Here is a 25,294-nt window from a genome sequence, read left to right on the forward strand (position 1 = left end):
AAATTCAGGGCTCCCAATGTCGTTTTTTTCAAAAATATCTAAAAATTGTAAGGCTGTGGTGTTTTATTTTTGAAAGGAGTCTGAAAATTCTCTTCAATGTTGTACTTTTGGAAAGTTTGAAAGATCTTGGAACCCCTGGTGTTTCATTTTTTGAAAAAGATTTTGAAAAATTTTCTGAACTCCTGATGTTCTATTATTGAAAGAGCTTGAAAAAATCTTGGGAACCCCTAGTGTTTTTTTTAAGAATATAAAAAAATCTTGTCTTATTTTTTTGAAAGAATTTGAAATTTTCTGGGAGACTCTTGTTTTATTTTTGAGAAAGTAAAAAATCTTCAGGGCTCCTAATGTCCTTTTTTCAAGAACCTGAACTTTTATTTTTGAAGGATCTTGAAGAAATCTTGAAAACCCATAGTGTTTTTTGTTTAAAGAAAATGAAAGAATCTTGGCAGCCCTGGTATTTTTTTTAAGAATTTGAAAATTCTGAGGTCTCATCCTGTTTTGTTTCTGAAAAAGTTTTAATAATTCCTCAGGGCTCCAAGTGTCTTTTTTTCAAAAATTTGAGAAAATAGTGGATCCTCTGGTGTTTTATTTTTGGAAGCGTTAGAAAAAATCTTGAAGTTCCTAGTGGTTTTTTGAGATTTTGAAAATTTTCAAGGACTGATCCTGACTCCTGACTCCCTAGTAATTTCTAGTGTTTTCTCTTTAAAGAATATGAAAGAATCTTTGGAGCTCTGGTGTTGTATTTTTTGAAAGAATTTGATAATGCAGGGGATTCCTCGTGTTTTATTTTTGAAAAAACATAAAAATAAATCTTCAGATCTCTTCTCCAAGTGTCGTTTTTCAAGAATGTAAAAAAATTGTGGGGCCCTTGGTGTTTAATATTTTTTAAAGATTTTGCAAATTCTCGGGGCCTTCCGATGTTTTATTTTTGAAAAAACTTTGAAAAATCTTGGGGACCCCAAGTGTTTTCTTTTTAAAATATATGAAAGAATCTTTGAAGCTCCGATAATTTATTTTTTGAAAGAGTCTGAAAATTCTAGCAAATTCCTGGTATTTTATTTTAGAAAAAATATGAAAAATCTTCAAGGCTCTAGTGACTTTTTTTTCAAAATATCAAAAACTTGTGAGACTCTGGTGTTTTATTTTTGAAAGGAGTCTAAAAATTCTCGAGGATCTTCGATGTTTGAATTTTGAAAGGTTTGAAAAAATCTTGGAACCCCTTGGTGTTTCGTTTTTTGAAAAATATTTTGAAAATTTTCGTTAACTCCTGATATTCTATTTTTGAAAGAGTTTGAAGTAATCTTGGGAACTCCTACTGTTTTTTAAGAATATAAAGGAATATTGTCTTATTTTTTGAAAGAATTTGAAAATTCTAGGAGACTTGTTTTATTTTTGAAAAAGTAAAAAAAATCTTCAGGGTTCCTAGTATCCTTTTTTCAAGAACCTGAAGTTTTATTTTTGAAGGATCTTGAAAAAATCTTGAAAACCCCTAGTGTTTTTGTTTAAAGAATATGATAAAACCTTGGCGGCCCTGGTATTTTTTTAAGTATTTGAAAATTCTGAGGTCTCCTCATGTTTTGATTCTAAAAAAGTTTTAAAAATTCCTCAGGACTCCTAGTGTCTTTTTTTCAAAAATTTGAGAAAATAGTGGAGCCTTTGGTGTTTTATTTTTTGAAGCGTTAGAAACAATTTTGAAGTTCCTAGTGTTTTTTTTTTGAGATTTTGAAAATTCTCGAGGACTCCTGATGTTTTATTTTTGAAAAAACTCGAAAAAATGTACCCCTAGTGGCTCCTAGTGTTTTCTTTTTAAAAAATATGAAATAAGTTTTGGAGCTCTGGTGTTTTATTTTTTACAAGAATTTGATAATCCAGAGGATTCCTCATGTTTTATTTTTTAAAAAACGTGAAAAAAATCTTCGAGACCCTAAGTGTTTTCTTTTTAAAAAATATGAAAGAATCTTTGAGCTCTGATGATTTATTTTTTAAAAGAGTCTGAAAATTCTAGAGAATTCCTGGTGTTTTGTTTTAGAAAAAATAAGAAAAATCTTCAGGACTCCTAGTGTCTTTATTTTTAATATCAAAAAACTGAGAGGCTCTGGTGTTTTATTTTTGGAAGGAGTCTGAAAATTCCAGGGGATATTCTATGTTTTACTTTTACAAGGTTTGAAGGAATCTTGGGACCCCTGGTGTTTCGATTCTTGAAAAAGATTTTGAACATTTTCGTGAACTTCTGATGTTCTATTTTTGAAGGAGCTTCAAAGAATTTTAGGGACCCCTAGTGTTTTTTTAAGAATATAAAATAATCTTGTCTCATTTTTTTAAAAGAATTTGAAAATTCCAGGAAACTCTTGTTTCATTTTCGAAAAAGTAAAAAAAAAATCTTCAGGGCTCCTACTATCCTTCTTTCAAGAACTTGAACAAATCTAGGGGCCCAGGTATTTCGTTTTTTTTTAATACATATTTTTAAAATTCTCGGAATCTTCTGAAGTTTTATTTTTCCAGTATTTTGAAAAAATCTTTGTGTTTTCTGTTTAAATAATGTGAAAGGATCTTAGTGGCCCTGATGTTTTTAAAGAATTTGAAAACTCAGGTCTCCTTATGTTTTGTTTCTGAAAAGGTTTAAAAAATTCCTCAAGGCTCCTACAGTTTTTTTTTTTTTCAAAAATTTGAGAAAATTGTGGAGCCTCTGGTGTTTTATTTTTGAAAGCGTTAGACAGAATCTTGAATTTACTAGCGATTTTTTTTAATTTTGAAAATTCTCGAAGACTCTTGATGTTTTATTTTTGAAAAAACTCGAAAAAATATACTCCAAGTGACCCCTAATATTTTCTTTTTAAAGAATATTAAAGAATCTTTGGGGCGTTGGTGTTAGATTTTTTTAAAGAATTAGAAAATTCTAGGAGACTTTTCGTGTTTTATTTTTGAAGTAATATAAAAAAAAATTAAGGCTCAAAGTGTCTCCCGATGTTTTATTTTTTAAACTTTCTGAGAGAATCTGCGGGACCCCTAGTATTTTCTTTTTAAAGAATATGAAAGAATCTTAGGGGCGTTATTGCTTTATTTTTCGAAAGAATTTGAAATTCTGGGGGACTCCTCGTGTTTTATTTTTGGAAAAGTTTTAAAAAATCTACAGTGATCCAAGTGTCTTTTTTTTAATAATTTGAAATGAATGTGGTTCATCTGGTATTTTATTTTGGAAAGCGTTTAAAAGAATCTTGGCGCTCCTACTGTTTTTTTTTTTGAGATTTTGAAAATTTTCGGATCCACTTTTCGATTTGTCAATTTTTCAACATTTCAATTTTGGGAACTTTTCAAACTCTGGATTTTTCAATTTTTGGAAATTTTAATTCATCGATTTGTCGACTTTTCAGATTTCGATTTTTCGATTTTTAATTAAAATTTTTTGTTTATCCAACTGACCAATTTTTTTCATTGCTTTTAACATTGTTGCCACCTCCGGGACTAGGTCATATAACGACCAGCCCTCTCCCAACTTTTCCAGGACATTACCGCCCCCATAAAATAGTTTACGTAGTCGTTTATTCAATATCCGCAATAAATATCCTTCCGCATAGCAAGTGTAAGCCCCAGAGATTTCCGGCGTAGCAGAATCCGCCAAGTGGAATATTCAATTAACGAAATAACAAATAATTATTTCTGGGGTGGTCGTATAAAGAGAACCGAGGGTGCACACCTTGTAAAAACATAAATTTTGTCCAGAGTTTTAATTTCAGTTGTGCTTGTCATAAATTTTGCTTGACTTGGCGGATATTAATTTTCGACTCCAGCGATTCCGAGCGGACAAGAAATGCGCTTTGACGAGCTTTAAATGCAGCTGAAGTTCGATCGGACGTCAGCAAGTGTTGAAACTAGAAATAATGCGAGTTTTGCTGGAGGATAACTGGCGCTGCCGCCCCCACGCGAGCCGCCTCCTCGCTGACATTTCCGAATCGCTATATTTAACCATGCACCGCCGAGATTCGTCTTGAAATGTCAACGGAAAATAAGTAAGGGAGTTAATTACCACAAGGTGACGTGAAAGGGCGAAGAAATTTCGGTTTATGCTTAAGTGAACACTAAAAGGGCAAAAATTGAGTAGGTGTGAGAGAACGAGGAGGTGAAAGTGTAGTTTTGATGACGTGAAACGGAAAAGACACCAAGGGACACTAAAATTTTTTTAGAGACAAAATACGAGGATACTCGAGATCTTTTCACTTAAAAAGATCTGGATATTTTTTTCTGTGAAGTGCTCGCGAGGTGGATTTTTGCTACTCAAACTGAAACGGGGTTTTTTTCGGTGAAAATTATAATAAAAGGACGAAAAATGCGTATTTATTTCTGGATGTTTAACTTTGAAGCAGTTACAGAAAACGAATATAATTTGAGATTCTGTTTACGTTTAAGTGTATTTGTGATGATAAAATTTCGTTTGAAGTTAATCCCAGGTAGAACAACGGTTCCTTTGAGATGTATTTCAGAATACGAATATCTAAAATTTGCGCAGTTATAACATTTATTTTTCTTCAGAACGCTGCTCCATGATTTACGAAAATGCATATTGCTAAAAAAATCAACAGTGGATTGATGTTTCAGTACAGAAACTGGCTCAAAATAGCGACAAAAAATGTTATTTTTATTTTAATAAGTTCTTTTAAAAATAAAACACCAGAGGTCCCACGATTTTTTCACATTCTTGAAAAGACGCCCTGAAAATTCTTTTATACTTTTTCAAAAATAAAACACGAGTAGAATTTTCAAATTCTTTCAAAAAATAAAATATTAGGATCCCCAGATTTTTTCATATTCTTCAAATGTTGAGAAATTGATAAATAGAAAATTTGAAAAATTGAAAAATAGAAACATCGAAAAATTGGAAAATCGAAATGCTGAAAAGTCGAAAAACCGAGAAATTGAAAAATCGAAACACCAAAAAATCAAGAAATGGAGCAATCGATAAATTGGAAAATCGAAATAGGCCAAAATTGGAGGTTAATAACTGAAAAATTTGAAATTAAAAAAAAAATCGATAAGTAAATCGAAAAATTAAAAAGTCGAGAAACTGAAAAACCGAAAAATTGAAATAGGAAAAAGTCGAAAAATCGAAAAATTAAAATGTTGAAAAAACAACAAATCGAAAACTGAAAATAGAGAAATCTTAACATCGAAAAATCGGGAAAGTTTAGAAACCGAATAACCGAAATGTCAAGGAATCGAAAAATTGAAAAATTGACTAATCGAAAAGTTGGAAAATCGAAAATTCGAGACGTCAGAAAAGCAAAAAATTATGAAATCGAATTAGACCAAAATCGAAGGTTAAAATTGACAAATTTGAAATTAAAAAATCGATAAGAAAAATTGAAAAAGCGAAAAATTTAAGAATCAAAGAATTGAAAAATTCCAAAATTTAAATATCGAAAAATTTTAAAATAAAAAAACATTGACCAATCGAAAATTTTAAAAATCCCAAAACTGAAACATTAAAATTTTGAGAAATCGAAAAACTGAAAATTCGTGAAATCGAAACACTAAAAAATCAAAAACCTGAAAAGCCGAAACATCGTAGAGTTGAAAAATCGAGAAACGGAAAAATCAAAAAATCGATTAATCGAGAAACAGAAAAATTTAAAAATCGCAAATATTGACTGATTTTTCAAAATCGAGAAATTGAAAATTCGAAGCATCAAAAAATCAAAAAATTGGCAGTCGAAAACTCGAAAAATTGAAAAGTTAAAAAACGAAAAAGTTGAATTAAAAGACATCGAACTGAAAAAATTAAAAAATCGAAAAACTGAAAATCCGAAAAATTGAAATCCGAAAAGTCGAAAAATCGAAACATCAAAAAATATCCAAAAATTATAAAATCCAGAAAATAAAAAGATCCCAAATTTGAAATGCAGAAAAAAAAGAAAAATCAAAAACTAGAAAATCGGGAAATCTAAATATCGAGATGACAAGGAATCGAAAAATTGAAAAATCGAAATATCGAAAAACCGAGAAATTGAAAAATCGAAACACCAAAATAAAAAAATCCAGCAATCGGAAACTCGAGAAGTTGAAAAATCGAAAAATTGGGAAACCGAAATAGGCTAAAACCGGAAAATCGAAAGTTAAAAAATAAAAAGTTAAAAATTAAAAAAAATCGATAACTTAATCGAAAAATTAAAAAATCGAAAACCTGAAAAAAAAAAATTTAAAAACCAAAAAATTGAAACAACCGAAAAATTGGAATCGGAAAAATTAAAAAATCGAAAGATCGGGGAATCGAAACATCAGAAAATATCCAAAAATCATAAAATCCAGGAAATGAAAAGATCACAAAATTGAAATGTTGAAAAAGACGACAAATCTGAAAACAGAAAAATGAAAAAAATAAAAAACGAATAATGAAAGATTTTAAAAATCAAAAAATTGAAAAACCAAAAAGTCGAAATGTTGATGAAAAATTGAAAAACTAAAATTTAAAAATCTGAAAAATCGTAAAAGTAAAAAATCGAAAAATCGAAAAACTTATGAATCGAAATTTTGAAAAATTCCAAAATTTAAATATAGAAAAATTTTAAAATAGAAGAAAAATTGAAGAATCGAAAATTTGCGGTAGCGAAGAACTGAAAAATCGAAAAATCGGAAATCTATTATTTTAATAATTAAAAAATTAAAATATCGAAAAATTGAAAAACCGAAAAAGTAAAAAATCCAGAAATCGAGCAGTCGAAAACTCGAGAAGTCGAAAAATTGGGAAATCGAAATATTTAGGTTAAAACCGAAGGTTAGAAATGGAAAAATTTGAAAAGTCGAAAAATTGGAAAATCGAGATGCCGAAAAATTAAAAAATCGAAACACTGAAGAGTCGAAAAATTGAAAAATTTTTAAATCGAAAAACTGAAAAATGAAAAAATTAATAATCCGAAAAATTGAAAAAAAGAAAAATCAAAAATCTTAAAAATCAAAATATCGAAAACCGAGAAATTGAAAAATCAAAACACCAAAATAAAAAAATCGAGCAATCGGAAACTCGAGAAGTCGAAAAATCGAAAAATTGGGAAACCGAAATAGGCCATAATCGGAAAATCGAAAGTTAAAAAATGAAAAATTTAAAGTTAAAAAAAATCGATAACTAAATCGAAAAATTAAAAAATCGAAAACCTGAAAAAATCTAAAAATTTAAAAACCAAAAAATTGAAACATCCGAAAAATTGGAATCGGAAAAGTTGAAAAATGGAAAGATCGAGGAATCGAAACATCAGAAAATATCCAAAAATGATAAAATCCAGGAAATGAAAAGATCCCAAAATTGAAATATTGAAAAAGACGACAAATCGGAAAACACAAAAATGAAAAAAATAAAAAACGAATAATGAAAAATTTTAAAAATCAAAAAATTGAAAAACCGAAAAGTCGAAGTGTTGTAAAAAAAATTGAAAAACTAAAATTTAAAAATCTGAAAAATCGTAAAAGTAAAAAATCGAAAAATCGAAAAACTTATGAATCGAAATTTGGAAAAAATCCAAAATTTAAATATAGAAAAATTTAAAAATAGAAGAAAAATTGAAGAATCGAAAATTTGCAGTAGCGGAGAACTGAAAAATCGAAAAATCGGAAATTTATTATTTTAAAAATAAAAAAATTAAAATATCGAAAAATTCAAAAACCGAAAAAGTAAAAAATCCAGAAATCGAGCAGTCGAAAACTCGAGAAGCCGAAAAATTGGGAAATCGAAATATTTAGGTCAAAACCGAAGGTTAGAAATGGAAAAATTTGAAAAGTCGAAAAATTGGAAAATCGATATGCCGAAAAATTAAAAAATCGAAACACTGAAGAGTCAAAAAATTGAAAAATTTTTAAATCGAAAAACTGAAAAATGAAAAAATTAATAATCCGATAAATTGAAAAAATGAAAAACCAAAAATCTTAAAAATCAAAATATCGAAAAACCGAGAAATTGAAAAATCAAAACACCAAAATAAAAAAACGAGCAATCGGAAACTCGAGAAGTCGAAAAATGGAAAAATTAGGAAACCGAAATAGGCGAAAATCGGAAAATCGAAAGTTAAAAAATGAAAAATTTAAAATTAAAAAAAATCGATAACTAAATCGAAAAATTAAAAAATCGAAAACCTTAAAAAATAAAAAAATTTAAAAACCAAAAAATTGAATCAACCGAAAAATTGGAATCGAAAAAGTTGAAAAATCGAAAGATCGGGGAATCGAAACATCAGGAAATAACCAAAAATTATAAAATCCAGAAAATGAAGATCCCAAAATTGAAATGTTGAAAAAGACGACAAATCGAAAAACGGAAAAATGAAAAAAATAAAAAACGAATAATCAAAGATTTTAAAAATCAAAAATTGAAAAACCGAAAAGTCGAAATGTTGATGAAAAATTGAAAAACTGAAATTTAAAAATATGAAAAATCGAAAAAGTAAAAAATCGAAAAATCAAGAAAGGTATGAATCGACATTTTGAAAAATTCCAAAATTTAAATATAGAAAAATTTAAAAATAGAAGAAAATTTGCAGTAGCGGAGAACTGAAAAATCGAAAAATCGGAAATTTATTATTTTAAAAATTAAAAAATTAAAATATCGAAAAATTGAAAAACCGAAAAAGTAAAAAATCCAGAAATCGAGCAGTCGAAAACTCGAGAAGTCGAAAAATTGGGAAATCGAAATGCCGAAAAATTAAAAAATCGAAACACTGAAGAGTCAAAAAATTGAAAAATTTTGAAATCGAAAAACTGAAAAATGAAAAAATTAATAATCCGAAAAATTGAAAAAATGAAAAATCAAAAATGTTACAAATCAAAAATTGAAAAACCGAAAAGTCGCAAAATCGAAACATGATTTTTTTGTTGATGAAAAATTGAAGAAAGTAAAAAATCGAAAAATCGAAAAATTTTAAAATCCCAAAATTGAAACACTGAAATCTTGAGAAATCGAAAAACTGAAAAATCAAGAAATCGAAAAATCGAAAAATTAAAAAACTGAAAAATCAAAAATTTGAATAATTGAAACATCGTAGAGTTGGGAAATAGAGCACTGCGAAAATAAAAAAATCGATTAATCGAGCAACTGGGAAATCGAAAATCCAAAATTTAAAAATCGCAAGGACTGAAAAATCAAAAAACTGAAAAACCAAAAATTTAAAAATTCGAAAATTTGCGAAGAACTGAAAAATCGAAAAATCGAGAAATCTATTATTTTAAAAACTGAAAAATAAAAATAGCGAAAAATTCAAAATTGAGAAATTGGCACACCAAAAAATCAAAAATTGCAAAAGGAAAAAACTGAATTATCGAAAAATTGAAAAGTGGAGAAATCGAAACATTGGAGAACTGAAAAACTGAAAAATCGAAACAACGAAAAGTGGAGAAATCGAGAAATAGGAAACTCAAAGATAAATTGAAAAATGGAATTATTGCAAATTTAGAGATGCCAAAAATTGAAAAATTGAAAAACAGAAAGTCGAGAACTTGAAAAATTGAAAAATCCCAAAACTGAAATATCGAAAAATTTAGAAATCAAAATTCGAAAAATCAAGAGCTCGAAAAATTGTAATTTTGATTTTCTTAAAAAAATCGCTGCCTAGGATAAAAATTGGCGGAAGGTTATTTCCACAGAACTTCTCTCGCCCCTGAAGTGCAATAAAATATATAAGTACATCAAGCTTTTTTGAAAAATTATAAAATTTGATTCTGCGAATTTTACTTTTCCTATTTTCTCGTTAAAGAAAAACGTCTTAAGCTCTATTTGAAGGTCGTTCATTAAACGACAGCTCCCGAAGTAAAGCCCCCAAGTTTAGCTTCACAGGAGTTGCCGTTCGCCAAACTTGCCCCGCTATTAGACTTCGATCCCAGTTAAGCGCCTCCTAGTTGTAAAATTTAGGAAATGTTAGAGATGACAAGCTTAATTAAAGACATTTTCTTCACAAACTCTCCAACTTAGCAATTTTAATGTGACATATTCGTCCCCCGTTCCAACTTTAACCATTCATGTCTTCTCCCCCAGGTCATTAAAAAAGCCACCGAAATCAACCTCCTCGGCCCCACCCGAGTGACCCAAGTCATGCTCCCCCTCATCCGCCGAGCCCGCGGCCGCGTCATCATGATGACCTCCGGCCTCTGCAAAGTGGCCTCCCCCGTCCGCGGCATCCACTGCGGCCTCCTCGCCGCCATCGAGGCCCAAGCCGAGTGCCTGCGCAAGGAGCTGAGAAGCCGCTGCGTGGACGTCGTCGTCGTGGCACCTGGGGAATTCACCGCCGGCAACTCGTGGCTGTCCGATCAGGTTATCCTGGAGCAGGCGAGGGACATGTGGGCGCAGCTGTGTCAAGAGCAGAGGATCGAATACGGAAAGGACTACTTCGAGACCGCGGTTAGGAGTTTGGAAACCAAATACGTGAAATGTCAGGTTAGTTTGACCTAAATATGCAGGTGCTTGTTTACCGTTACATGTATTCCGGCGGCGGCGTGTGCGGGGGCGGTTATTGCGAATGTGGCTGGAAAAAAAAGGACGCGTTGTGGAATTTATGGCGGAAGTTTTCGACGAGGGCCAAGTTGGTTGACAATACGAGGAATTAAAGCGGAGTTAAGCTGTCCGTGGGTGCGTCACTGGTGACGTTGTGACCGCAAATAGGGAATGTGTTCGGAGGTGTTATTTGGATTAAATTATTGGCGACGAGTTATGTTAAAATCAGGATTGACTCCTGGAAGTAAAATGCGCTGAGGCGAATTAACCGATTGAGGGTTCCATCAAGGTGCTAATTGACGTCTCCACGTGTTAAAAATAATTAATTTGCGCGCTCTAATTGCCTTAAAGCGTCTGTAATTATCGAAAACCCATTACTCATGATCAATATGGAACGGAGTACCATTAGCGGCACGGTTTTTAATTATTAGTGCGATTTATGATGACGTTTCGCAATTATGAATGATCAAAACGACTACAAACATTAACGAAATCTTGGTATTTTTAAGGTTAATTGAAAATCGAAACTGCGATTTATTTTTTTTTTTTTTGGACGTGTTTTTAATTTCATCGGCAATTGATCTTTCAGTCCACGTTCTGGACGGACACAATCCATTTCTTTGATTTATTACTGGTTGCATTGTTGGAAAAGCTAGTAAACACGATCTGAGGACGCACTTTAATTTCCATGACAATGATGAAATATATTTATTTCATTTAGATTGGAAGTTGTGCTATTTAGAAAATCCCGTTTATTTCATTAAAGTTGAATTCGAGCGCACGGTGAAAGACAGCGACCAATTCTAATAAATAAAAACCAATTTTTCAAGCTACGAAATATTATGTGAACTAAAAGAAACTTACAAACTTTTCTTGGAGTCTGACTTTTAATTCAGCTAGAAAATTCACCTGGAGTTGGAACACTGTAAGAACGTATTGAGTTTAGTTTATTAGCAAATAGTGGAGGACAGAATTTTGTTTGAATTACAAGTTGGAGATTTCCTGTTCTTTTAAATTGTCTAAATGTATTCAAAATTGATGAAGGTAAATTACATAACTCACTTAGTTAATATTAACTAACTATTTTAACATAGAGAGGAAGAGAAAGAGAGAAGGGCCGAATATTGATTTCTACCCAAAACAGCTTATGTTCTTCCTATCACAAAAATTTTCCTTTGCGGGAACTTAAAAAGCGTTTAAATACTTCTTAAGCTTATTTTCATTATTAATAGATTACACAGATTTAGCAATTACGCTCCGCCCTTCGGATTTAATTTTTTACTTTCTTTTTTATTTAATACTTACACATAGTTTTATTTCAACACGATTACGTAACAACATGTTTCACGTGGTCATTTTTTGTAGGAAAATAAGGATTTTGTAGTTAAGCTCCTCCCTCCAGCTTGAAACATGAAATAAAGAAATGTAGATTGAATTAAGCTCCACCTCTGGATCTGACAACGAATGAAAAATTCATCACAACTGAGATCGGGGCGGGTATAAATCGGACTTAATCATTGGCTTTCTTTTTTATTTAATACACAGTTTTCTATGAACAACATGATTACTTAAGAACATGTTTCACATGGAAATTTCATATGGAAAAAAAAGACCACAATTGAGATAGGGAGGGTGGGCGGGGCTTATATGTTGCGTTTTTTTACTTAATACACGTAGCCTTCTTTTCAGAACAAGAATTAAAAAAAAAACATGTGTAAAATGGTAAATAAGTATTTGAAAAAATCTTTGGGACTCTTTGTGTCTTTTTTTAATGTGAAATAATCTTGGGAGCCACTGGTGTTTTTCTAAGAATGTGAAAATATCGGGAAAAGTTGAAATATTCAGAATTTGGGAAATAAAAAACAGAAAATCGAAAAATTGAAGAAATGAAAAACTGAGTAACTAAAAACTTGTAAATTCCAAAAATTACAAATCGAAATACAGAAGAAATGAAAAATTGAAATATTCAAAAGTTTAAAAATCGAAAACTCAAAAATTTTACATTAAACTTAAATTGGGAAGTTAAAAATTGCCTTTTAAAATTGAAAAATTGCAAAATTGTAAAATTGGAGAAAGCAAAAAGTGAAAAATATACTGATTTAAATAAGAGTTTTCGAATGGGAAAAACAAAACTCAAAAATTGAGTAACTGAAAATTTTAATACTGAAGACTTGAAAAATTGCAAAATAAAATATCAAATAACTGGAAACTGAAAAATCGAAAAATTATACATCGAGAAATGACAAATGGAAAATTGAAAAATCAAAAATTTATTATTTAGAAAAAAGTGAACAATTTTAAATTCAACTCTGGAAAAGTTGCAACTCTAAAATTGCAGAAAAATTAAAAAATCGAAATTGTGAAGTCAAAAAGTTGCATTCTTTTATTGAAAATCGAAAAATTGAAAACTGGAACTGAAAAATTGAAAAATTGGACGTCATAAAATATAAAACTGAAAAATCCAGAATTCGTTAAATCGAAAAATTGCAGAACCCATGAATTGAAAAATTCAAAGTTGAAAAACTCAACAGTTTTAGTGCAAACTTGATAAATTGCAAAATTATAAAATGAAGAAACAAAAATTGAAAATTTTACTCATTTAGAACTTCTCGAATGGAAAAAACAAAAAGTCAAAAATTTAGAAACTGTAAATTTTATCACTAAAGACGTGAAAGCAGCAATGAAATAACTGGAAACTGAAAAATCTAAAAATTATACCATCGAGAAATGAAACATCGTAAAATTGAATAAATTCAAAATTAGGTATCACGAAAAAAAGTGAAACATTTTAAATTCAACTCTCGAAAAGGTGCAAATTAAAATTATAGAAAAATTAAAAAATCGGAGTTGTGAAGTCAAAAAATTGCATTCTTTTATTGAAAATCGAAAAATTGAAAAATCGAAAGAATACAAAATCGAAAAAATTAAAAATAAAAATTGAAAAATTGACAAATTTAAAAGTCGTCAAATGAGAAAAACGAAAATTTTAATATTGAGAAATTGAAAAATTTAACGCTGAAGTCATAAAAAATTGATAATCGGAAAATTAAAAGCCGGAGACTGAAAAATTGAAAAATTTGACATCATAAAATATAAAACTGAAAAATCGAGAATTCGTAAAATCGAAAAATTGTAGAAGCCATGAACTGAAAAATTCAAAGTTGAAAAATTTAACAGTTTTAATGGAAACTTGAAAAATTGCAAAATTATAAAACTGAAGGAATAAAAATTGAAAAATTTACTCATTTAGAACTTCTCGAATGGAAAAAACAAAAAGTCAAAAATTTAGAAACTGTAAATTTTATCACTAAAGACGTGAAAAAAGCAATGAAATAACTGGAAACTGAAAAATCTAAAAATTATACCATCGAGAAATGAAACATCGAAAAATTGAATAAACTCAAAATTAGGTATGACGAAAAAAAGTGAAACATTTTAAATTCAACTCTCGAAAAGGTGCAAATTAAAATTATAGAAAAATTAAAAAATCGAAATTGTGAAGTCAAAAAATTGCATTTTTTATTGAAAATCGAAAAATTGAAAAATCGAAAGAACACAAAATCGAAAAAATGAAAGAAACCAAAAATTGAAAAATTGACAAATTTAAAAGTCGTCAAATGAGAAAAACAAAAATTTTAATATTGAGAAATTGAAAAATTTAACGCTGAAGTCATAAAAAATTGATAATCGAAAAATTAAAAGCCGGAGACTGAAAAATTGAAAAATTTGACATCATAAAATATAAAACTGAAAAATCGAGAATTCGTAAAATCGAAAAATTGTAGAAGCCATGAACTGAAAAATTCAAAGTTGAAAAATTTAACAATTTAGTGCAAACTTGAAAATTTTCAAAATTATAAAACTGAAGGAACAAAAATTGAAAAATTTACTCATTTAAAACTTCTCGAATGGGAAAACAAAAGCTCAAAAACTGGGAAACTGAAAATTTTAACACTGAAAACTTGAAAAAAATCAAAATAAAAAATTAAATTACTGGAAACTGAAAAATCGACAAATTATACATCGAGAAATGAAAAATCGAAAAACTGAAAAAACAAAAAATTAAATTATCTAGAAAAAAGTGAAAAATTTTAAATTCAGCTCTCGAAAAGTTGCAAATCTAAAATTACAGAAAAATTAAAAAATCGAAAAATTATGAAGTCAAAAAATTGTATTCTAAAAATGAAAATCGAAAAATTGAAAAATCAAAAGAATTAAAGAAACCAAAAATCGACAAATTTAAAAGTCGTCAACTGAGAAAAACAAAAAATTAAAAATTGAGAAATTAAAAAAATTATCGCTGAAGACATGAAAAATCGAAAAACTAAAAACTGGAACTGAAAAATTGAAAAATTGGACATTATAAAATATTAAACTTAAAAATCGAGAATTCGTAAAATCGAAAAATGTAGAAGCCGGGAATTCAAAAATTCGAAGTTGAAAAATTTTAAAGTTTTAGTGCAAACTTAAAAAATTGCATAATTATAAAACTAATGAAACAAAAATTGAAAAATTTACTTCTCGAATGGAAAAACAAAAACTCAAAAACTGACAAACTGAAAAATTTTAACACTGAAGAACTGAAAAAAAGCAAAGTATAAAATGAAATAACTGGAAACTGAAAAATCGAAAAATTATACATCGAGAAATGAAAAATCGAAAATTTGAAAAAACTCAAAATTCAATTATTTAGAAAAAAAGTGAAAAATTTTAAATTCAACTCTCGAAAACTTGCAAGTCTAAAATTATAGAAAAATTAAAAAATCGAAAAATTGTGAAGTCAAAAAATTGCATTCTAAAAGTGATAATCGAAAAATTGAAAAATCAAAAGAATACAAAATTGAAAAATTAAAGAAACCAAAAATTAACGAATTTAAAAGTCGTCAAACGAGAAAAACAAAAATTTTAAAATTGAGAAATTGAAAATTTTAACGCTGAAGACATAAAAAATTGAAAATCGAAAAATTAAAAACTGGAACTGAAAAATTGAAAAATTATTCATCGAGAAATGAAAAATCGAAAAAATGCAAAAACAAAAAATTAAATTATCTAGAAAAAAGTGAAAAATTTTAAATTCAACTCTCGAAAAGTTGCAAATCTAAAATTACAGAAAAATTAAAAAATCGAAAAATTATGAAGTCAAAAAATTGAATTCTAAAAGTGAATTAAAGAAACCAAAAATCGACAAATTTAAAAGTCGTCAAATGACAAAAACAAAAAATTTAAACTTGAGAAATTAAAAAAATTATCGCTTAAGACATGAAAAATCGAAATTTAAAAATGGAACTAAAAAATTGAAAAATTGGATATTATAAAATATAAAACTTAAAAATCGAGAATTCATAAAATCGAAAAATTGTAGAATCCGGGAATTGAAAAATTCGAAGTTGAAAAATTTAACAGTTTTAGTGCAAACTTGAAAAATTGCAAAATTATAAAATTGAAGAAACAAAAATTGAAAAATTTACTTCTCAAATGGAAAAACAAAAACTCAAAAACTGAGAAACTGAAAAAGTTGCAAATCTAAAATTAAAGAAAAATTAAAAAATTAAAAAATTATGAAGTCAAAAAATTTAATTCTAAAAGTGAAAATCGAAAAATTGAAAAATCAAAAGAATTAAAGAAACCAAACACCAACAAATTTAAAAGTCGTCAACTGAGAAAAACAAAAAATTAAAAACTGAGAAATTAAAAAAATTATCGCTGAAGACATGAAAAACCGAAAAATTAAAAAATGGAACTGAAAAATTGAAAAATTGGACATTATAAAGTATAAAACTTAAAAATCGAGAATTCGTAAAATCGAAAAATTGTAGAAGCCGGGAATTGAAAAATTCGAAGTTGAAAAATTTAACAGTTCTAGTGCAAACTTGAAAAATTGCAAAATTAGAAAACTGAAGAAACAAAAATTGAAAAATTTACTTCTCGAATGTAAAAACAAAAACTCAAAAACTGAGAAACTGAAAAATTTTAACACTGAAGAACTGAAAAAAAGCAAAATAAAAAATTAAATAACTGGAAACTGAAAAATCGAAAAATATACATCGAGAAATGAAAAATACAAAAATTGAATAAACTCAAAATTCAATTATCAAAAAAAAAGTGAACAATTTTAAAAGTTGCAAATCTAAAATTACAGAAAAATTAAAAAATCGACCATTGTGATGTCAAAAAATTGCATTCTAAAATTAAAAATCGAAAAATTGAAAAATCAAAATAATACAAAATCGAAAAAATTAAGAACCCAAAAATTGACGAATTTAAAAATTGAGAAATTGATTAATTTAACGCTGAAGACATGAAAAATAGAAAATCGAAAAATTGTAGAACCCATGAATTGAAAAATTCAGAGTTGAAAAATTTAACAGTTTTAGTGCAAACTTGAAAAATTGCAAAATTATAAAATTGAAGAAACAGAAATTGAAAAATTTACTGATTTAAAACTTCTCGAACGGGGAAAACAAAAACTCAAAATTTGAGGAGCTGAGAATTTTAACACTGAAGACTTGAAAAAGAGCAAAATAAAAAATTAAATAAATGGAAACTGAAAAATCGAAAAATATACATCGAGAAATGAAAAATACAAAAATTGAATAAACTCAAAATTCATTTATCAAAAAAAAAGTGAACACTTTTAAATTCAACTCTCGCAAAGTTGCAAATCTAAAATTACAGAAAAATTAAAAAATCGAACACTTGTGAAGTCAAAAAATTGCATTCTAAAAGTGAAAATCGAAAAATTGAAAAATCAAAAGAATATAAAATCGAAAAAATTGAATATTCGAAAAATTACCAAAAAAATTAAAAATCAAGATACGGTAAAAAAGAATTATTAAAAATTCGAAAAATTGCAAATCGAAAAATTCACGTTTCATTTCGAAAAACTGAAAAATTAAATAAATAAAAAATCGTAAAATCAAAAAATTGCAAATCGAAAAACTGCAGAAATAAAAAATTTTAAAATTGAAACTGAAAGATTTTAAATTGAACTCCAAAAGATGCGAATCTAAAATTACAGAAAAACGGAAAAATTGAAAAATGGTAAAGTCAAAAAATTGTGTCCTAAAATAAAAAAATCGAAAAACTAAAAAATCAAAAGAATCCAAAACCGAAAAATTGCAACATTGTAGAATTAAAGAGACCAAGAATTGAAAACTTGACTAATTTAAAAGTCGCCAAAAGGAAAAAACAAAGACTTAAAAATTCAGAATCTGAACAAATTTAACACTGAAGACTTGAAAAATTGCAAATGGAAAAATTAAGAAACTGCAGACTGACAAATCGAAAGATTAAAACATCGAGAACTGAAGAATCAAAAAATTGAAAAACTAGAAAGTGGAATCTAGAAAGTGAAATCAAAAATTCAGAAATTGAACATGAAAAATTGAATAAACTTTAAAATTGCTGAAAAACTAAGAAATCGAGAAATTAAAAATGGTTAAAATTAAAAATAGAGAAACTCAAGTTAGAAAAATTTTTAGGGGCCTGTTGTCGATTTTTTAAAGAACTTAAAAGGGTCATTAGGGTCTTTGGTGTTTGTTTTTAAGAATGTGGCATTTTCTAAGAAAAATTGCAAATCGGAAAATTAAGTCATCTAGAAATTAAATTAAATTAAGTTTAAAAATCGAATCTGAAAAATTTTTTCCCCAGAAGATGCGAATCTAAAATTCCAGAAAAACCGAAAAATTGTGAACTCAAAAAATTGCATTCCAAAATTGAAAAATCAAAAGAATACAAAATTGAAAAATTGCAAAATTATAAAATTAAGGAAATCAAAAACTGCAACATTTACAAATTTAAAATTCGTCAAATAGGGAAAACAAAACCTTGAAAATTGAGAAACTAGAAAATTTAACACTGAAGACTTGAAAAATGACAAATCGAAGAATTCAAAATCAATGAATCCAAATTCGAAAATTTGCAGTTGTAACATTAAAAAAGTGAAAAAAGTGAAAAATTGACAAATTTAAAAGCCGCCAAATGGAAAAAACAAAGACTTAAAAATTCAGAAAATGAAAATTTTAACACAAAAGAAAAACAATTAAAAAACTGATTTAAAGAACTCGAAAGGGTCATTAGGGTCTTTGGTGTTTGTTTATAAGAATGTGAAAGAATTTTTGGGCCCTTTGTTTAAAAAAAGTTTTGATGTAAAATAATCTTGGAAACCGCTGGTATTTTTCTAAGAAAACTGAAAAATTAAAAATCAACTGATAGATCGACAAATTGAAAAAACTAAAAATTAAATTATCTAAAAATTGCAAATCGGAATCTTGTAGAAATGAAAACTTGAAAAATTCAAAATTTGAGAATTGAAAATTTGAATATTCGAAAAACTGGCGACAAACTGAAAAGTCAAAAATTCACGAATTGAAAAATTGAAAAATTAAGTATCTAAAAGATCTTAAAATTGAAAACCGAAGAAATAAACAATGCAACATTCAAAAGTTTAAAAATCGAAACTGAAAAACTTTAAATTAAAACCTAGAAAAGCTTGAATCTACTTAAATTACACAAAAATGGAAAAATATAAAAATTTTGAAGTCAAAAAATCGCATTCCGAAATTGAAAAATCGAAAAATTGAAAAATCAGAACATAAAATCGAAAAATTGTAGAATTGCAAAATTAAAGAAACGAAAATTCGAAAAATTGACTAATTAAAAGTTTCCAAATGGAAAAAATAAAGACTTAAAAATTGAGAAAGTGAAAAATTTAACACAAAGACTTCAAAAATTGCAAATTAAAAAATTAAAAAACTGGAGACTGAAAAATCGAAAAATTAAAACAAAAAAAATTTAAAAAAAAATACATTGTCTAGAAACTGAAAATAAAAAAATTGAATCTCAAAAATTGCCAAAATACTGAAAAATCGAGAAATTAAAAAACGATAAATCAAAAAAGAGAAACCCAAAAATTGAAAGAATCTTTGAAGCCTTTTGTGTCTTTTTTTAATGTGAAAGAATCCTACTGGTGTTTTCCTAAGAAAAATTGCAAATCAAAAATGTTACAAATCAAGAAACTGAAAAATCGAAAAATTAAAAAAAACCTAAAAATTAAACAATCTAGAAACTGACAATAGAAAAATTGCAAATCGAAATATTGTAGAAATAGAAAGTATGAAAAATCAAAAAAACGAATAATTGAAAATTAAAATATGTACCTAGAAATTGAAAAATGAATTATTTTAAAATCGAAATATTAAAATATCTAGAAACTGAAAAAACGGAAATTGCTAATTGAAAAACTGAAATAAAAAATTGAAAACTTGGGCAACTAAAAAAAATTCAAAAATTCAAAAATTTAAAAAGCGAAAAGTGAAAAATTTTAAATTCAACTCTCGACATGTTGCGAATTTAAAATTGCAAAAAAAATTGAAAAATCGCAAAAATTGTCAAGTCAAAAATTTGCATTTGAAAAATCAATGGAATACAAAATTGAAAATTGCAAAATTGTATTTTTTTTAGTATCTTTTTTTATATGAAATAATTTTGGGAGCCCCTAATATATTTTTTCAAATATGTGAAGGAATGTTGTGGGACTCTTGCATCTTCTTTAAGAAATGTGGAAATCATTGTGTCTTTTTTCGAAAAAAGTTTGAAGAAATCTTAGGGATTCTCTTACGAGTCCGTTGTATCCTTTTCTTCAAGAAAGCGAAAGAATCTCGGGAGTCCTTGGCATTTTTTTGAAGAATCTAGAAGAATCTTTGGAGTCCTTTGTGCCTTTTTTACTAAACGTGAAAAATCTTGGAAACTCTTGTATCTTTTTAAAAAAAGGTTAAATAATGGAAGGAAGGAATCTTGGAATCCACTCATATTTTTTAAAAGGGTCCTTCGTGTGTTGTTTTGAAAGAGCTTTAAGGTTCTTAAGAGTTCATAGTGTCTTCTTTTAAGAATGTGAAAGCACATTGGTGATATCATCTCAAAATTCCGCTGGATAAATCATATTCAAATCCCATAAAGTGACGCTTTTGTTCCTGTGGTCACCGTTTATGACACATCCAGTCAAACCCCAATCGCCAGTCGAACAAATCCTGTCACATCCACCCTCCCAGAAGTGCATCCAGCCGCCTTCCAGCTCAAACCCCAGACAATAAAACCCGCCACATCTCCACTCCATTACAAATCGATTTTCCCCTGCATCGAAAATAAACAGAAAACAAACCGCCCTCCGTGCACCATTTCTTCTCGACCTGTCAGCCTCCCTTGAATAATAATCGCCCGTGCACCTGTTCGCCAACACCCAACAACCTAGACAATTTGCCAGAGAGCGAAAAAGCCGCAAAGTTCAGCCGACTCCTCGGCCGTAATAGATTTATGTAAAATTTTAAGCAAGCCGCCACACTAGCTAGCGTCCCACCGGGGGCGAACTTCGAACATGAATTGCAGTCGGTTTTTCGGCGACAGCGCCGTGGGCGAAGCCTTTGATACATTATGATTGATGGAGTGCGTTCCAGGCGTCGTTTTTTATTGTTTTTTAATTTCCAGGACGCCGATTTATCTCCTGTTCTGCGAGCGCTCAACGACGCCGTCATCCGCACCTTCCCGCTCCCGAGATACACCCCCGTCACCCACCGAGAGAAGATTCAGGCCTTCATCGCCGACCACTTCCCGGGCGCCTTCTATGACGTCATCTACTCCTGAAGGGGAGGAGCGGGCGGTTTTGTTGTGGTGTTGTGTGCGGGGACGTCGCAGCCCGGGGCTGCGAAGTAGTAAGGCGGAATTTTGAGGTAGTCAAAGTTTCGGCTTAGTTTAGGGCGGGGAGTGACCACTTCTATTCCTTATCTATGCTATGTTATGTAACGCGAACTATTGTTTAAGGTTTCTTTTCTATGTAGACGTACTGTTGCGAGTTGTTAAGTACTTTCTGCAAGTGACGTAGGAAATTTCGTGGCCGAGCCTAAATTGTTTCTGTAGATGCCTCTCTTGACAATAATGTGCTGGACTGTGAGAATAATACAGATGTAAGAAAACTGGATATTTACTTACTGGACAATAAATTTCACTAAAATCAAACGAGTTTTTTGTTAAAGTATCTAGATACAAATTGATCATAATAAGTAAAAAAAAAAAATGTTAGACAGGTAGACTCAATCTTATTCTGGATCTTTATGTCTCTAAACTTCGTCATAACAATTCGTATTCAATTCAAAAATTTCAAAAACCAAGAAACTAAAATAAATAAAAAAAGAAGAATTTAAATTGAAAATATGACAAATTATAAACTCGAAAAATTAAAAAATCATGAAATTATAGAAACGAAAAATTTCAAAAGTTAAAAATCAAACAAGTGGAAAACGAAAGATTAAAAATTGAGGAACTGAAAAAATCGAAAAACTGTAATTTTCAAAAAATTGCAAACCGAAAAACTGACGAAATGAAAAACTGAAAATTCAAAAGTTTAAAACTCGAAAAACTGAACAATTTACAACCCTCGATAAATTGCGAATCTACATAAAATTGAAAAAATTGAAAAAGCGAAAAATTGAAACCAATAATTAAAATAGGTATCTAAAAAAAAAAAACAATAGAAAAAATTAAAAAATCATCCTAAAATTAAAACATCTTAAAACTACAAAATCGAAAAATTCCAAAATTATGAATTGAAAGAAACGAAAAACTCCAAAACTGACAAAATTTAAAAATCGGTAAAAGGGAAACTGAATAATCGAAAAATGTATAAATTGGAAAAACGAAACATTGAAAAATTATAAATCTGGAGACTAAAAAATCGAAAAATTAAAAATCGAGAAAACTAAAAATTGAATTACCTAGAAACTGACTAAAAATTGCAAACCGAAATATTGTACAAACTGAAAATTGAAAAATTCAAAATTTGGGAAAAAGAAAAATTGAATATTCGAAAATTGCCAACAAACGGAAAAATCGAAATTTTAAAAATGGAGAAAGCGAAATACTGAAAAAAATTAAAATATCTACAAATTGAAAAAAAAATTGAATAAATAAAAAATTAAAATTTGGGTATTTGAAAAATTGAAAGATTGAATAACTAAAAAGTTCTAAAATAGAAAAATTTGAAAATCAAAAACTGAAAAAATTTAAACTGAACTCTCAAACAATTGCGAATTTAAAATTACAGAAAATTGAAACGAATAATAAAAACATCTAAAAATTGAATAATCAAAAATTGTGAAGTCAAAAATTGCATTCTAAAGTTGAAAAATAAAAAATTCGGAAAATCTAAAAATCGGTGAATCGAAAAATTGAAAAATTCAAAAGTTGAAAGGTTTTACAGTGAAGACTTGAAAAACTGTAAATAGAAAAATTAAAATAACTAGAAACTGAACTACCAAAATTTCAAATCGAAAAAATTAAAAAATGGCAAGGTAGAAAAATTGCAAATCAAAAACTGAAAAAATTTAAATTGAACTCTCAAAAACTTACGAATCTAAAATTACAGAAAATTGAAAAATCAAATAATTGAAACGAATACTAAAAATATCTAAAAATTGAATAATCACAAATTGTCCGGTCAAAAAATTTAAAAATCCTAAAATCTAAAAACCGATGAACCGGAAAATTTAAAAATTCAAAAGCTGAAAAATATTACAGTCAAGACTTGAAAAATTGCAAATCGCAAAAAAATTAAAAATCTGCAAACTGAATAATTGAAAAATTAAAAATCGAGGAAACTAAAAATTAAATTATTTCGAAATTGATAGTCGAAAAATTACAAACAAAATATTTAGAAATTAAAAATTGAAAAATTCAAAATTTGAAAAATAGAAAAATTGAATATTCGAAAAATTACCGACAAACTAAAAAGTCGGGATTTTAAAAATGAAGAAAGTGAAAATCGAAAAATTAAAAACCTGAAAACTGCAAAATCAAAACTTGAAACACGAATAATAATCGAAATATCAAAAAATTAAAATATCGAAACACTGAAGAAAAATTTTAAACTGAACTCTCAAAAACTTGCGAATCTAAAATTACAAAAAAAAATGAAAATAAAAAAATTAAAGCGAAGAATAATAATATCGAAAAATTAAAAAATCCAGAAACTGAAAACTCCGAAAATTAAACATCCAGAGATTGAAAAATCGAATAATTAAAATATCTACAAACTGAAAAAACGAAAAACTGCAAATCGAAAAACTGAAGAAATAAAAGAAATGAAAAATTGAAAAATTAAAAATTTTCTGAATCGAAAAACTAAAAAATTTAAAATTAAACTCTCGAAAACTTGCGAAAAAAATAAAAATGAAAAAATCGAAAAATTAAAAATTCAGAGATAGGAAAAACGAAAAATTAAAACATCGAGAACAGAAGAATCGAAAATTTGAAAACACTAAAAATTAAATTATCCAGAAACTGAAAATCTAAAAATTAAAAACAGCGAAACTGAAGAATCGAAAAACGAAAGAAATGAGAAATTGAAAAATTCAAAAGTTCAAAAATAAAAACTGAATAATTTTGAAAACTTACTAATCTAATTGAAGAAAAATTGAAAACGCGAAAAATTGTACAGAATAATAAAAGTTTCTAAAAATTGATTAATCGAACAACTGTAAAGTCAAAAATTTCATTCTAAAATTGAAAAATCGAAAAATTGAAACGAACAGTAAAAATATGTAAAAACTGAATAATCGAAAAATTGCTTCTGAAATTGAAACATCGAAAAAATTGAAAAATCAAGAGATTACAAAATCGAAAAATTGCAAAATTGTAAAATTAAAGAAACGAAAAATTGACAAGTGTAAAAGTTGCTAAATGGGAAAAACACAGACTTAAAAATTAAAAAAATTGAAAAATTTAACACTGAAGACATGAAAAATTGAAAATCGAAAAATTAACAACTGGAGACTGAAAAATCGAAAAATTAAACATCATGAAATATAAAACCGAAAAGTCGAGAATTCGTAAAATCGAAAAATTGCAGAGAGTGAAAATTCGAGTATAACTGAAAAATCGAAAAATTAAACATCAAGAAACCGAAAATGGAAAAATTAAAAATAAGAAAACTGTAAAATCGAAAAATTGATAAAACGAATAATTGAAAAATCAAAAAATATCTACAAATTGAAAAAATAAAAAATTACAAATCGAAAAATTGAAATGACAAAGATCGAAAAATAGTAAAAATGAAAAACTCAAAAACCAAAAAAATTAAAAATTCAAGAACTGAAAAATTTAACAATGAAGACTGCAAAAATTAAAAATCGAAAAATTAAAACGCCGAGAACTGAAAAATTAAAAACTTTGAAAAAACTAAAAATTAAATTGTCTAGAAATTGACAATTAAAACACTGAAGAAACGAAAAATTTAAAACACTTAAAAATTAGGAAATAGAAAAATTTAATACTGCAAAAATTGCCGAAAACTAAAAAATCGAGAAATTTAAAAGTGAGAAACTGCAAATCGAAAGACCAAAAACAGGGAAACTAAAAAATCGGAAAATTGAAAAACCGAAAAATTAAAATGTCTAGAAATTGAAGAAACGAAAAATTACAATTTGAAACGGAAAATAAAAATATCTAAAACATAAATAATCGAAAAATTGTAAAGTCAAAATTTGCATTCTAAACTGAAAAATCGAAAAATGTGAAGTCAAAAATTTGCATTTTTAAATTGGGAGACTGAAAAATTTAACATTGAAGAGTTGAAAAAAAAATAATTGTCAGTCAAAAAATGAAAAATGGAAGAACCCAAAAATTAAACTTAAAAAACAAAAATTTGTAAACCGAAAAAATGAATAAATGAAAATCTGAATAACTAAAAGATCGTAAAATAGAAACATAGCACATCGAAAAACTGAAAACAAAAACTGAACTCTGAAAAACTTGGGAATTTAAAATTACAGAAAATTGAAAAAT

At 27.8% G+C, this 25,294-nt stretch overlaps 1 protein-coding gene across 1 annotated transcript in view; it reads left to right on the forward strand.

Annotated features, from left to right (window-relative positions):
• The window catches only part of LOC135139778 (D-beta-hydroxybutyrate dehydrogenase, mitochondrial), a 51,929-nt gene extending 30,457 nt beyond the window's left edge, over positions 1 to 21,472 (forward strand). Inside the window, exons 3-4 of the mRNA XM_064070112.1 lie at positions 10,007 to 10,405; positions 20,945 to 21,472. Coding sequence (XP_063926182.1) covers positions 10,007 to 10,405; positions 20,945 to 21,100 — 555 coding nt within the window. The 3' untranslated portion in view covers positions 21,101 to 21,472. The remainder of the gene's footprint in view (positions 1 to 10,006; positions 10,406 to 20,944) is intronic.
• The last annotated feature ends 3,822 nt before the right edge of the window (positions 21,473 to 25,294 follow it).

Source organism: Zophobas morio, unplaced genomic scaffold (genome assembly GCF_036711695.1).
Source record: "Zophobas morio isolate AGI-343-1 ecotype UQ-CSIRO unplaced genomic scaffold, CSIRO_AGI_Zmor_V1 ptg000033l, whole genome shotgun sequence".
NCBI lineage: Eukaryota > Metazoa > Arthropoda > Insecta > Coleoptera > Tenebrionidae > Zophobas > Zophobas morio.